The 15,482-nt window shown below is 50.4% G+C and overlaps 2 protein-coding genes across 2 annotated transcripts; both read right to left on the minus strand.

Annotated features, from left to right (window-relative positions):
- Positions 1-7,285: 7,285 nt before the first annotated feature.
- On the minus strand, positions 7,286-9,553 carry LOC123051624 (uncharacterized). The gene has a single exon (XM_044474606.1). The coding sequence runs from the start codon at positions 9,551-9,553 to the stop codon at positions 7,286-7,288; it is 2,268 nt and encodes a 755-aa protein (XP_044330541.1).
- A 4,017-nt stretch (positions 9,554-13,570) lies between these two features.
- On the minus strand, positions 13,571-14,281 carry LOC123051715 (putative uncharacterized protein DDB_G0287265). The gene is made up of 4 exons (XM_044474710.1): positions 14,105-14,281; positions 13,955-14,020; positions 13,774-13,869; positions 13,571-13,627 (listed from the first exon to the last, which is right to left on the minus strand). The coding sequence occupies exons 1-4, from the start codon at positions 14,279-14,281 to the stop codon at positions 13,571-13,573; spliced, it is 396 nt and encodes a 131-aa protein (XP_044330645.1).
- Positions 14,282-15,482: the final 1,201 nt, after the last annotated feature.

Below are 15,482 nucleotides of genomic sequence, written 5' to 3' on the forward strand. Positions count from 1 at the left end.
CACTCTCGTAAGTGGCCCTATAGGGATTGACAACCCCTATTTGTGTTGGTTGCGAGGATTTATTTATTTTGTGTAGGTGCGAGGGACTCGCACGTAGCCTCCTACTGGATTGATACCTTGGTTCTCAAAAACTAAGGGAAATACTTACGCTACTTTGCTGCATCATTCCTTCCTCTTCGGGGAAAACCAACGCAGTGCTAAAAGAGATAGCAAGCAGTTTCAGAAATTCCTAATAAATCCTAGAGGCCCACGCAGCCCATTCGTACAAGGCAAGAGGTGGAACAAAAGTTTAGTCCCACATTGCTAGTTTAGAGGGAGTTGGACCTCTTTATAGGGGAAGCTCTTTCTCCACATGTATGAGGATGAGAACAAGAGGGACATCCACGCGCGCTCCTCCTCTGCCGCCCGCCTCGCCAAGCCACGCCTCGTCACGACGCGCCGCGGGTTGCGGGAATGAGCCGAGCCGATGTCTAAGTTTTTGCCACGCACGACGGGTATACGTAAGGTCACGCGGGAGCTGAAACGTTTTCTGTAGTGGACACTGAATTCGAACGGCGTGCCTCTTCGGCCGCTGCCTGTTCGCTTCGTCTCCCTCCGTTGCTTCACCTCCCGTCGCAGCCTGTTCGCGTCCCTCTCCTGTGCCTATAAAAGGGAGGTCGCTCCTCCCAGAGAGACACACCAGAACAACGCAATCCTCTCGCCTCCAAGTTCCTGGCCATTGAGCTACTGCTACGATCTTCCTCATCCCGGCTTGCGGCGTGCACCGCAGGTCGGGACAGTAGGCCTCTGGAACCGCACCTTTTGAGTCCTGTATGAGAGAAGGGTGATAAGGTTTTTGGGGAGCGCTCCGCGCGACTACTGGCTTCTTCATCACGGACTCCGACGACTACTTCCACGACGACGACTTCTTCCCCGACGTCGACTACCTCAGCAACGACATGGCTGGAGAGGACGTCGATCCCAAGTCAAGTGCTTCTGCTGCTACTGTCCCGTACGTCTTCTTACTCTTTCTGTTAGATGTCCTGTCACAGTTCTTTGCTCTAATTTCTGCCCTACATATGTTAGGTTCTACTTCATATATGCAACTTCATCTAGTGTCTGTTCTAGATGTGTTCAGTTCAAGTTTATATATGCAGATGCTATTTACCTTTGCTCTGTCAGAACGCATGACTTGTTCGATCTCTACTATATTAGTCATGCTTTATCTAGTATTTCTGTTAATAAAATAATTTGGTAAATTGCTCGTATTTCCAACAGTTATATGTGGGTTCCTTGTGCCAATCAAAACATGGGTAGATGCTAATCATATTTTTGTCGACATATATGTTGTCAATTTTTTCTTCCTGTGCAACGCACGGGCATATGTGCTAGTATATCTCAAATACACAAGTATTAATTTCTTGTATGCACCAAGACAACAAGATAGCATGGACACGTATAGCTAGGGTATGCATTTAGTAGGTGTCTTTCTGTTCCGAATATCCATAATAGATTAAAAGAGACTAATAAATAAAGAAAATGCCCTACTGGGTCTGCACAAGGACACACACTAACACGTTTTCACTTTCCCGGCGTGTGCGCAGGGGTGACCAACGCGGACTACCGAGACCCGGTGGGCATCATGCTCTTCAACCACTCGGAGACAAACTTCGCCATGAAGCCCGACGACCGCGTCACACAGATGATTGTCCAGGTGATTGCGACGCCGGAGATCGCCGAGGTGGAGGGCATTGACGCCACCGTTCGGAGGTCGTCGAGGTGGAGGACCTCGACGCCACCGTTTGGAGGTTGCTGAGGTGAAGGACCTCGACGCCTTGGTAGATTTTCTGGATCGTGAGGACAGCTGTCACATTGTGCCAATATATGTGTAGCCTTGTCAGGTGTCCTCTAAGTGTTGTTACCATTGATGATTTGAGTTGCAATTAATGCTCTTCACAATACGCTCCAAAATCCTATCTGAGTGTTGGATTTAAGTTGCTTTCTTAGACTATTTTCTGTACTGCAACATTTTATGTTTTTATTTTTTAATCCCTAATTAGTTACTAGTAGCATGGGAAAAAAACTGTGCACTATTTTTTTTTTGAGGAATAACTGTACGCTACTAGTATTTAGGACAAGCTACTACTATTTAGTAGTAGCGAGGGTTTAAATAGTAATAGCGCGATGACCCGCGCTACTACTAACAAAAAAACAACTAACCAAAAAACCAACGTTACTAATAGCCTTTTTTCTAGTAGTATCGCCCGAGATACGCCTCCGCAATGTCAAGCTGAAGCAACTCTCCACGCGGAGATGTCCTCGATTCGCCCGTGCCGCCAACGACACTGAGGCCGGCGGAGCTCTCCTCTGGCGAGGAGCAGGGGACAGGGGTAATGTTAAGCTCGTTTTATGCATTTTCTTTTCATAGGTCCTGGTATGTAGTATGTCTGCCTGCAGCTGCGGAGGAATCGGGCACGACGCCCTTAACCAAGACGCCCGAGCCCGCCTGGCTGGTCGCATCTTCTGCGGCGAATCACATGATCGGCGACGTGAGCCAGCTGACGGATTGCACGCCCGCGCTTGCCGATCTCGTCGTCCAGGTTCCGAACATGGGGCCTAGGCGAGTCCACCGTATTGGGTCGCTGAGCACGCTGACCATGTCTCTCCAGAATGTGTACTACGTCCCTGAGCTTGACAAGAACCTGGTCTCCAGCAGCCAGGGCCGGTCTGAGATTTTGAGGACCCGGGGCAAAACTATAATCCGAAGCCCTTCTTATAAATATCTAGTTAATAATCATTATATGTACATATAATTTATATCAAAGAAAATAATTAAGTACATCTAAAATAATTGTGCATATCACATAATGTATCACATATTACCTTCAAAATTTTCTCCTTATGCGTTCCTTCTCCTTTGTGATTTTTTGTTGTAACTCTTTATCAATTGTTTCATGCTTGCTCAGTCTAACTCTTATTTCATTCTAAGAGTTCATGTTGGTAATATGGTCGACACTGGCTTCGTGCTCTTTCAGTCTCTCATTAATATGCCTCCAATCACAAAACCAATCATTCCCCATTGCACTCGTGCATTTATCAGAATTGAAAAGCTTACAGGAAAAACAAAACACTGTTTTGTGTGTTTTGAAAAAACTAACCATTTCCTATCACGCACCTCCTCATTGCTCATCTTTGTTGAGCAATAACTATACAAAAAATGTCTTAAATTTTCATCCAAAGGATATTCAGTATTTTCTTCTTCCCTTTTAGGCCCCCTTTTCACTAATATGTCCCTCGCTTTATTATCAAGATTACCCCAATTGCTTGAATCATAAATATCCACAGTAACCGGTTACTAATCAACACTAGTAGATTCTGCCGTAGATGAATTAAATATGGGCTCATGATCACTCACATTGCTATCATCCATGTTGACATCAACATTGCCTTCTGTGCGAGTATGACCATCATCTTCCTGATTGCCATTAGTTTGGCCACCCGCAAGAACTATTGCCAACTCGTCTGGATTTTTTGGAGTGCTTGTATCGCTCTTATAATATTTAAAAAGAAATCCACTCAATGCATCTTTCTCCTCATCTGCCTCCTTCTTTTTACTTTTATGACCTCCGGATGGATACTTTCTACCCGAACTTGACATGACCCTGCTCAAATTAAAAGGAACAATTAGCTTTCAAAATTCGCGCAAAGCTAATTAAAATTTAAAATTTTAGATAAAGTACCAAAGATCATCTAATATAATGATAAACTTCTAGGGCCTAATATAGTACCTTCTCTCTGTAATCTAATCGGCAACATGGGCGCAATGATTTGAGCGCCCTAAAAACAGTTCGTCAGTTCCCTGTTAAGTTGTTCGATCGATCAAGAAATTGGGAATTGGCGGCTGCTACGAATAAGCCGGATGATTTCCTAGGGAAATCATCCGCATTGCCAATCGTCCAATCTGGACGAGGTGGCCGTTTGATCGTAGCACAACCCAGTCTTCCTTCTCTGCTCTTCCATCCATCAGACGCAAAATCCACCATATGTATCCCTCAGCAGCAGCTTCCACGGCAGCACCGGCGGCGCCGCCGGCTCTCCATTGCAACCTAGGCCAGGTTCAACGACCCTCCGGCGTGCTTCACTGCAGCCCAGGCGTAGCTCCATTGCAATCCCGACCAAATTTCAACGACCCTTCGTTGTGCTTCATTGCAACTCCGGCGGAACTTCATTGGAACCCCAACCAAGTTCCGACGACCCTCTGGCATGCTTCACTGCAGCTTCGGCGCGCTTCACTACAACTCCGACGTGCTTCACTGCAGCTCTGGCGGCGCTCCATTGCAGCCTAACGAACCCGGCGACGCTTCATTGCAGCCCCGGCGGCGCCGCGTTGTTTCACTGCAGCGCCACACCGGCACGGCGGGCTCCATCGCAGCAGCCCGTCGGCGGAGCTTCACTGCAAACGTCACCACAGCGCATTGATTCTCTGTTGTAGCATCGGCTGCCCCCGCCGTGCTCCATCGAAGCACCCGATGGCCTTGGCGAAGCTTCACTGGAGCACCACCATCGGCACGGTGGTGCTCCATCGCAGGGCGACGGCGACGTGGTTGCTATGACGAAGCACACGACGGCGACAGTAGATGCTGCACGGCGGCGACGGGATGCTGCGACGCATCACCCGGTGGTGACGGCGACGCGATGGTAATGGCGGATGCTTCGTCGCCTCTTCCTGGCAGCAGCAGCGCGCGACTGACGTTCTGGTGGTCGCCGGGCAGAGTGCAAAGGAGAGAGCCGTGTGAGAGGGAACGGGGGGGAAAGATGAGGGAGGGGACGAGTGGAGGAGAGAGCGCTGGAAAAGATAAGATGGGGAGGAAAGCGGTGGGCTCGGGGGAACACGTGGCGAGTGTACAAGACGGCTTATAGCGACAGAAAATCATCCGGTTGATTTGAACACTTTTCCTTGGGAATTAGGATTAGAAAGAAAAGAAATAGGATGAAGATCATGTGAGGGAAGAGGGCGCGACCAGATGTACCTGCCGCAGTCGTCGCGTCGTTGGTGAGGAGGCAGGTTTTAAGAGATTAGACAAACAGGAAAAAAGGGCAGGGAACAACCGATCCAAAGTTACAGGAGGAAATCAATCCAACGATTCCTTTTCCAATCTCCGGTTTCCATGTGACTACGTACAAACATGGGCCAGGCCCAACATATCTTTACTTTCCTAGGCTAGTAGTGATCGGGGCGATCGGCCAGAAGCTGAACGAGGCGCGCTGAGACGTGAGAGATAGATTAGTTTCAGTTTTTCCGGATCGAAGACCTGTATATACATACGTACGTATACCTGGGAGAGGGCCCCTGACTTTTGGGGGCCCCGTTCGCCCCTCCCCAGGACCGGCCCTGCCAGCAGCCAGCTCGCCAAACTTGGCTACACCATGACCCTCGGTCCTTCAGAGTGCCGCGTCACCAAGAATGATCAGGACCAGACCCTTGTGGGGAAGGCTCATTTCACCGATGATTACCTGTCCGAGCTGGACTTCCTCAGGGTTCCTCCCTCCACCGGCTGATGGTGCCCTGCCTGCCATCTATCGACTGTGTGGTTGTCACTGCCTACATCATAGAGGTTGGAGAGTAATGATGAATGCATACATGCCTGCCGCAGTCTTGTTGTAATAATTACATACAAGGTGGATGATTATGTCGTGAGATTGGAGTAGTTTTAGATAGTTACCGTGACTTTGAGTACTCTACATTCATTATACCCAGAACATTGCCAATCCAACTACTCCTATATTGAATCCATGAATGGCATGTTCAGTCTGTCATGGCAGGAGGTTGTGTGTACTGATCATACTTCCCTTTTGCTGTTGGTTTGCTACATGAATGATGCCGCCTAGACAGTAGTTAGCCTGGAATTAATGACTCTGGGTTTGAAGGTTTTCATGGTTTCTAGCTTCTCTCGCGAATTCGATAATTCAACCTTCATTTTGCAACTGTCCCATGCTTGAATCTCATTCAAACAGGTTGTTAACGTTGAAACTGATGGGCCTCGCTTAAGAATGAAATGTACTAGTACTAAACTACTAATTGGACTGGTAAGAACTTCCTCTGCTCGTTCCAAAAAATATACATTCATTCTAACTTTTTTTATGCGGTTGCATTCTACCTTTTTTTGTTCACAAGACATCCAAACAATCATTCGTACCGCCGTCGATTTGATCTTGTATCTAATTTTCAGTCAGGTGCCTTCACCGTTTTCGTAACTATGCATCCCTGAATGTGCTTGCCTGTTTTACCGTTGGTACTACCCTGTTGTTTATGGATGCATTCCAGGCCACACCCGCCTGCAAGCCAGAGCTCTGCACATGTTGTAGGCAAAGATGAAAAACGATGAAAGATTAATCTAGTAACAAACTTAACTTGATGAATAATAGCCTTAGGGTCACCAGGAAATCGCCCCGAAAACAAGTTGTTGTCTTCCACAGGGTCCAAATATATGATGCATCAAACCCCAACTTCCACACTGTCACACAGTTGTGACAGATTATATGGAGCCGTTGTGAAACCGTAATTTGTTGTTTATGATGATCAAGCGAAGGTCTAGAGCCTTCAGACGCACATGTGAGGACAATAGGCAGGCTCTCGCAGTCTACCTTTCCAGCAATAGGGTTTCCACCCCCTTTTTGTCTGCAGGAAAGTGCAATCACGGTGAAAAAACTGTGTGTGGTCTTTCACTAAGACCTGTAGTGAATGGTTCTTATAGATCAAGATTCAGGTATATCACCTGCTAATTAATGCAGATAAAGGGCAGCAAAGAAATGATGACCAATTAATCCAGAGATACAATGAGTACAGTTACCAATCCAGAGATACATGGGTACAAACCAGAGAGATACATGGTGCAAGTGAACCACCAAATCAGAAAAAAAAGCCGGAGATACATGAGTACAACTAGACAGACTTAGAGAGTACACAACTACCAACATCGAAACATGAGTACAACCACCAAACCATGAAAACCGGAGATACATAAGTACACCCAGAGACTGAAGGAAAGTTGTACTCTCTCCGTTCCAAATTACTCGTCGTGGTTTTAGTTCAAATTAGACAGACTCGTCGTGGTTTTAATTTGGAACGGAGGGAGTACATGAGTACAACCACCAATGCAGAGAGAAACATGAGTGCATCCACCAAGCCTGAAAAACAAGAGGCACATGACTACAACGAGAGACCGAAGCAGGAGGGTACAGATCAGCTAGTGAGATGAAAAGCATCATAGCAGAGATTGTTGCAGAGGAAGATGGATGGCAGTTTTTAACGAAGAAGTGACTTGAGATGCTTTTTGACGTCGCTGTTCTTTGTGTGTTCCATGATGATCCATACCAGGGTCGCGAGCTCGCCGCCGCAGCTGAGCTGCTTGGCGTGAGAATCCCTGCTGCACCGCATGGACGCAAACATGAGCAGACGCACCCACGCATCCAAGACAAACTCCAACATATCCCCATGAGGTTTCTGCAAATCTGGAATCCAGTATGCAAGTAGTTCCATCGTACCTTTGCTTTCTCCACCCCTGGACGGTGGGTTTAGCAGCATCTGGCCAAGTTGAGCTCCTCTCCAGACAGTAGTCATATTCAAACCCGGGTCATTAAGATTATCCTTGTCCATCTTTTGAGTTCCTCCCCAGATAGGTGAATTTGGGTCATTAAGACCATCCATGTTATTCAGCATCCACTTGGCAACCATCTCCTTTTCTTTTGTTGCATGACTAGTTGGTATAGCCACTTTCCATATCAACTCCACAGCACGGCGTGTTTTCTCGTGCAGCCCGCCGAGCGTACGCCCTGGTAGCATTTGAGGGCGTTTGGCGACGAGGAACATCATGTAATCTGACATCTGCTCCATCGCCTTCACGAGTTCCTCGGACTTTCCGCCTCCGATACTGGGTCTGCGTGCGAGGAAGACATCGGTGGCGATGTGCCAGATGAGGATGACCTCTTGAAGCTCAAGATGGAACCTCCTATCTTCATCTGACTGATCTGCATGCTTGATGTCAGCAGCTTTCTCGTCATAGTGTTCAGGCGGGGCTTGACAATACCTCAAGTGATGAGTTTGTTGCTCGTAGGATCTGGGAGAGTACTCTGCAACAGCTTGCCTGTCAGGGCGGTGGCATTGACATGGTGGCACATTTACACGAACAAACTGTTCATGGGGCAGCTCGGGACCAGGGAATAAGTGCTTGCACATGTTGATGAACACCAGCTTCTTGACATTGTCTGGAATCTCAAGGCCCCTCGAATGGTCTTCCCATTCATAGCCTCTCGAATTCAACTGGCCTTTTGATTCAGTCGTCAGCCCAGGTATGCTGTATAGGTTGCGCCTGTTTCCAACAGTGCACTGGTCAAACATGTTGCACTGCCCGAAGGTGCCCGCCCACCTCCTGTAGCTTTTGGGCTCTCTGGGACATGCACATGTCCACAACCACAAGGAGAGCCGGGAAAGACGCAGTGACACGACAAACCGACGAAGCTTCGCCCATCTCTCCAGGCACCAAAATTGATGCTTGAACCAGTTGTGTGACATATGTTTGAAGTATGAATGTGTCCAGCCTGACGCTAGTGCTCTCAACAGCGATCTCACATCGTGGAGGAGGGTCGTAACCAGCAATATGTAACTCACAGCTTTATCTATTGGCTCAAGCTTCATGCACTCTTTGCACTGGAGGAAAAACAGCAGGAGCGCAGTGGCGGTGAGGAATGGCGAGGCCAGACGGATGGCGTAGCCATGCCAGGTGTGGGCCACAACTGCCTTGGTGTATAGGATGTCATACATAAGGGAGAGTTCCATCTCCACCACCTTGCACATACTCTCCCATTGACCCGAGAACATGCTTCTGACTGCATCACGGTCCATGTACTCCACCGAGTAATCAGAAAAGGCACCCTTGCAGATATCGAACAGGCTGTGAGCAACCAACAAGGCTTCCTCGTCTTTCAGACCCTCCAGATTCTTGCCTCCACCATAGTCATCCCTGAAGCTATTGGCATTGGGCTGCAGCTTCCTGAATGACCTCCGGATGCGGCTCAAGTTGCATTGCCTTAGCGCCACCGCACTCTCCGCATACTTGTAAAGGCCCAGCAATAACATGATGAAAGACGCCTGGCGCAACAACCCAGCAGTGGACTCAAGGAGTATATATCTGCACACAATAAATGCGGATCCCACGGACTGCAAGAAAACAAATACACCCGCGCGCAGCCAGAGCTCACTGTCCTCGCTGATGAAGGCGCTGATGTTGTCTGGGCGAGCGTTGTGCAGCAGAAGGAATGGCACCCAGAAGGCGACGATCATCTTCTCGCACGGCGAGGTTTCGAGGTACAGATTGCTGATGACATATGCCGGGCACCACTCAGTCAGCTGGTACGCCAACCACAATAACACTCTCTTCCAACCTTTGCCTTCACGCCTGCGGCTCTCGGAGAAGGAGGCGAGAATAACATACATAAGGAAGCTGAGAAGCAGCACTATCCGGTACACATAGAAACTCAACCACTTTACATCAGCTTCTATCCATGCTACAGCCATCTTGCTACCCCCTGCAATCAAGATTAGTTTGTTACACTGGTATAGCATACATATGCAAGCATGCATCTAGTATGTGTTGCATCTGATGCTACACAGAGGTTAATAAGGAGCAAAAACCAGGATAAAATGTGACACATACAGGCATGCAACAGCTAGCTAGGCAGATCGATGCTTCAACCTTCCGTTCGAGACTGAACTGAAGGCAAGAGTTGCTCCCTAGAGTCTTATCTCTAGAGATGGGACTGGCATATGGTCAGCTCTAAGTTGAGCACTGATCTGATAGCGCCTGTAGAGAGTTTCCTGGTCAGGTTCAGTACGTTCTAGTATTTTGTATTGACCCATTATACTATAGCCATTGCCCATCTATCCATTTTTAGTCCTAAGAAATGCAAGGTTGTCAGAGACGGTTCACTTTACCAGGGGTTGTTGTCGATCTGATCTAGGTTTGGCAGATCCAATCTGCAAAATTCACAATACTTATTGGGACAGCTAATCAACACTGTTCTTTAATTCCACTACGTATATACTGTAGTAGATACTAGTACACACCCACTACCTTGCGTGCACACCATCAGCCAAACAGAAACTAACGACGAATTAGTTAACAAGAATCACCAAGGAGACGGGGCCACATCACATGCTTGCAATGAACCTAGCTATCTTGTACAAGAATGGCATAAACAAGAAAAAATATTGATGATTGCCACACGTTTGCTTGTCTGCCATTCTTTCATCACCTCATCGGTGGCACATAAGCAAAAAAAATACAAAATATGTAGTGGCACATGTGAAGAAAAACAGTGTACTACTAGCAATACTCATCGTGGTGCTTGGGCATATGTAGGAACTCGGTAACACCCCTGTTCCCAGTCATACCGAAGACCGCAGCACGCGAAATCTTACACTCAGAGAAGGGAGCAGAATTCACGGCCATTGCCTTGCGGTCCTCCTGGGGGGGGGGGGGCTGCTGTTTTTCCATTCTTCTCTGAGTGAATTTCAGAGACCGCTAGTTTTTTGAGTTAAAAAGAAAGGAAGACCGCTAGTTTGGGAACTTTCTTCCGCTTCGGTAGACCCCCTGTAAACACAAGGAGGGCTGAGATTGCCCAATATCCCTTCATAACAAAGGGTAGGATGGGCATAAGATTGCCCCGCCGGCCCGCCCGCCCGCAAAAAAAAAACAGACGGAGGTATACGTATATGAATACAGGCCGGCCGTCCGCCCGGGAGGGAAAAAAATTAAAGCGGCCGCTCGCAGTCAACGCGTTGTCGGTGGCGCCGCGCCGGCCCCACCCCCACGCCCGCCGGCCCCACGCAATCCCACACCCGTCGTGTGGCGTGTCGGCCGCCAATCACGGCGCCCGAGGCGCGCATGCACGCAGGCGGTTCCACGCGCGTGCCTCCTTGCGTGCCGCGCCGCCGCTGCCGCCTCCTCGCCTGCCGCGCCGCCTGCCGGACGCCACCGGTGCCGCCTCCTCGCCTGCCGCGCGACCGCTGACGCCTGCCGTCGCTGTCGGCTCCTCGGCTGCCACGCCGATGCTGCCACCCGACCGGCCCGCCGCCTGGCCTGCCCCCTCCCGACGCGCTGTTCGCTTCGCCCGACGGTCAAACGCCGCCTCGCCTGCCACGCGCATTAACGCGCCGGCGTTAATAACCACGGCGCCGCCTGCCCGCCTCCCTCCCTCCCCCCGCTATAAAACGGCACCGGCCCGATGGCTTTCTTCCGCCACCTCCCGCACCTCCCGCACCCTCCACCTCCACGCCACCTCCCGCACCCGATGGCTTTCTTCGGCGGCAGCAGCAGCACCGGTGGCGGCGCCGCCGACAACGCCCCCGGCGCATGGCCGACGAGCATCGGAGGGCCGGAGACGGAGGAGCTCCACCACTACTGCCTCCCCGTGCCGCCGGGCTGCCGTCTACCGCGCAACTGGAAGATCGACGCGGAGGGCTTTGCGACGTTGGGTCCCGGCGCGACGGAGGAGGAGCTCCGCAACCACAGCGGCGGCCGGCACAACATCGAAGGCCGAAAGCGGTTTTGGCGCGGGAAGGACTATTGGGAGGTGATGGCGGCCTTCCGCCTTGCCGCGGCCGGCGAGACCCCCGATCTGACGGGCCGCAGCGGCCGTCTTCGTGCACCGCCTCCACCGCAATATCGCCGCAGACGTGGCGGCGGCCACGGTGTGTACCCGGCACGGGCGCCCGCGCCGGCCGCTCCTCCCTTGCCGCCGGGGATCGAGTTGCCGCCGGAGCAGGTCATCCTCCGCGAGGACGGTGATCCGGATGACACGCCGGGGTACCACGTCGCCCTACGGGCGTCGGAGGCTGCAGCGGCGGCGGCGGAGGCGATGGAGGCCGCCGAGATTGCGGACGCAATCCAGGCGGCCGAGGCGGCGCAGCAGGCGGCGATGGCGGCGCAGCAGGCGGCGATGGTGGCGCCGGAGTGGCAGCAGGTGCCGCCGGAGTGGCAGCAAGCGCCGGCGGCGGCGGAGGAGGAGGATTCCGACGACGATCCGATAGACTGGGACGACCTCGCGAACCGGTCCAGCAGCGACGATGACGGCGGCGACGGCCCGGCCGTCATTGACCTCGTCAATAGCGACGACGAGTAGTTTTTTGTGTTTTTATTTAATTTGGTTATGTCGTTGTAAGCCTAAGTAGTAGACTTTATGTGGTGAACTTTTAATCGTTGAGTTAGCCCGAGTATGTAAAATATTTTATCTATGTTGAATGAAATTTGAGTGAAATTAATTTTGTCCATTTCATTCGAGAGTTTTGATTTGATGATGCTTTTGTACATAAATACTTGCTAAAAACGCTTAGTATGAGAGTACGTCCTACACGCACGATATGGACAAAAACAGAGAGGAAAGACACGTCGCGTCACGTTCGGACATCGGTGTAGGGTACTTTTTCCTTAAAAACCCCAGAAAATGCGTGGAGCGTCGAAAAAATACGCGAGTTGGCGTGGGTGCTATGGATGGTAATGGCAACTTGTGGAAAAAGTGTCGCGAGGTTTGACGGAGTAGAAAAAAAACCGTAGTTGGGAACCCCCTCCCCGGCAGACCGACAAGTAGCTGGTTGCACTCGGGCTACGTGATCACATGCATGCAACTGCACCAAAGTGTGCGTACGTGTGGGCACGGCCAACGTAGGCCCCCACGCAAGGTTGGAACGAAAACGGACACAAAACGGACGTTGCGTCACGTCCGGGCAGTGTTTTTGCGATTTTGGACCTGGAAAACCCTAGAAAATGCGTGGAGCGTCGGAAAAATACGCGAGTTGGCGTGGGTGCTGTGGATGGTGATGGCAACTTGTGGAAAAAGTGTCGCGAGGTTTGACGGAGTAAAAAAAAACCGTAGTTGGGAACCCCTCCCCGGCAGACCGACAAGTAGCTGGTTGCACTGGGGCTACGTGATCGCATGCATGCAACTGCACCAAAGTGTGCGTACGTGTGGGCACAGCCAACGTAGGCCCCCACGCAAGGTTAAAACGAAAACGGACACAAAACGGACGTTGCATCACGTCCGGGCAGTGTTTTTGCGATTTTGGACCTGGAAAACCCTAAAAAATGCGTGGAGCGTCGGAAAAATACGCGAGTTGGCGTGGGTGCTGTGGATGGTGATGGCAACTTGTGGAAAAAGTGTCGCGAGGTTTGACGGAGTAAAAAAAAACCGTAGTTGGGAACCCCCTCCCCGGCAGACCGACAAGTAGCTGGTTGCACTGGGGCTACGTGATGTGTATTTCAGTTTGCATGGGATTATTGATAATTTATGCATGTAATAAATAATTTCGATGTGTCATTGCAGATTGTAGTGCAGAAGCTAGAGAAGGAAGGTCTTGCCTTCAGGGGGTTTCGTGATGACATTGAGTTTGTGGAGCATAGTGAAGCATGGATGGGGAAGTATGGTCCATCAAAATATAAATCAAAATATTGGACAGATGTAAAATCAACTCCCGCAAAAGAAGACATGGACAACAGTCGCAACCATATGTGCACCGCAGTCGCAACGAGTCTCCGGTCTAAGCCTGCGCTTGCGGCCCTCCATGGTTATGAACTTGCTCTGCCTTCTCCCTGCCCTGGAGCAAAGAAACCGCCAGTACCGTATCATTCCCGAAGCACCTCGTTTCACCTTCTGTTTCCTGATACTAAACCCGTGCTCTCTGGCGTGATTGTTGTAGAATATGTATGCATCCCCTTGCGACCGAAATGTCATAGCCATAACCTTCCAATGTGTCTCAAGCATCTTCTGCTCCCTTTGAGCCTCCTCAATATCAATCTCTCCCTCATCGTGATCAAGTACAAGACCATCTGACTCCTCCTACAACATTCATTTGAAAATATATATGTCAATTACTATCATTTAAATCATACTATTGATCGACGTACAACATCTAACAACTAACCTGGCTCCAGTTATCTGCAAATGATTCCTGCCAATTATGTTGCACATTGTTAACATCCACATCTTCCTGTAAATTTGTACACAAAGATATATAGTTAGCCATGCCATACTTTGCAAATTCAAAAATAAAAACAAAATATACGCCACTTACGTTCTCGCTATTTGCGCCATGTTCATTATTATCAAAATCCTCCGGAGGTAAGATATCATATGACGAGACGGAATCGTTGTCGCTGCTGTCATCATCTTCGTTCAAATTATCGTTATCGGTCTTAGTCACCTTATCAGTACCATTCTCGTCCCTCCCGAATGCGGATTCTTCGTCCATGTCAACACGCCAAACTCACAGAACTGCAAACCATTTGAAGTGTTGATTACAACAAGGACAAAAACTCATGTTGGTTTGCAAAAAAATAGAAAGACGTGTAATCCATGAACCCAGCAGCTACCATGAATTTTTCTTAAAGCAATGGTTCAAACAACACTTTTTTGTCTTGTGTGAAACAAATAGTTGAGGTTGCCCATCGGTGTGTGCATATTGTGTGATGTCGTCATGACATAAATAAGCGTTCCTTAAATTAAGTCTGGCCTCCGTTTACATTCTAGATTCATCACTTAACTAGCCCTAACTTATATCCATCATGCCCGCTAGGTTTAGATGACAAACCTTGCCCCGCGGTGTAGGCGTCGCCGGCGTTCGACGACGGCAGCTGTCCCCGCCTTGAATCTAGCAGCCGGCGACGTGCACGACGAACCACCGGCCGGATGTTTGGCAGGATCCGCGACGGGGGGTGGGGAGAGTGGTGCGGAGGCGGCGTGGCACGTCGGGCCCTTCACGTCCGGGGGGTGGATGATGACAGTGAGATGCGGCGACGCACGCCGTTGGGATGGCGACGGCGGTGTCTGACGGGGTCGGACGGCGGCGTCGGACGGGGTGGGAGGGCGGCGATCCGCGGGGCCGGCGATCGGATGTGGCGTGTGAGTACACGAGGTGGGTGGGTGAGTAGACGGGGTGCTTGGACGCACGCCGTTGGGACGGCCACGGCGGCGTCGGACGGGCTCGGACGGCGGCGTCGGACGGGGTCGGAGGGCGGCGATCCGCGGCGGCGGCGATCGTATGGGGCGGCCGAGTAGACGGGGTGGACGGGCGAGTAGATGGGGTGGGCGGGTAGATCGTGCGGGCAGTTATTTTTTTTTTTGCATGCGCGCGGTCTACGTACGTCAGTTACATCCGTATAATACGAGCTGGGCATACCTTTCTTTCGTATGACCAATCTGCCCTTCTACGTTTTGTTGGGGGGGTCTACCGAAGCAAGCCCCAAAAAAATAAAATAAGTTCTGTTGTAAATCTACACACAAGATCTTATAAATTTCTTATACTGCCTCCATTTCAATTTGTCGTGCGTACAATTTTCTAAAGAAAATTTCAAATTGGGCTCTCATGGGGTGACTCGGGGACGATGATGCATGAGCGGGGGGGTGGTGGCCCCGGCAGGTGTTGGCGGAGGCGCTGCCTTGTGGTGGAGTGT

The sequence above is a fragment of the Triticum aestivum genome, chromosome 1A (assembly GCF_018294505.1).
Source record: "Triticum aestivum cultivar Chinese Spring chromosome 1A, IWGSC CS RefSeq v2.1, whole genome shotgun sequence".
In the NCBI taxonomy this organism is placed as follows: domain Eukaryota; kingdom Viridiplantae; phylum Streptophyta; class Magnoliopsida; order Poales; family Poaceae; genus Triticum; species Triticum aestivum.

Bases quoted from the DNA above. Each gene is read 5' to 3' on its own strand.
- LOC123051624 (XM_044474606.1), bottom strand. From the start codon at position 9,553: ATGGCTGTAGCATGGATAGAAGCTGATGTAAAGTGGTTGAGTTTCTAT.
- LOC123051715 (XM_044474710.1), bottom strand. From the start codon at position 14,281: ATGGACGAAGAATCCGCATTCGGGAGGGACGAGAATGGTACTGATAAG. The intron at 14,021-14,104 runs GTAAGTGGCGTA...ACAAATTTACAG, and splicing joins ATGGCGCAAATAGCGAGAAC to GAAGATGTGGATGTTAACAA. The intron at 13,628-13,773 runs GTTATGGCTATG...TCTTTGCTCCAG, and splicing joins TGCTTGAGACACATTGGAAG to GGCAGGGAGAAGGCAGAGCA.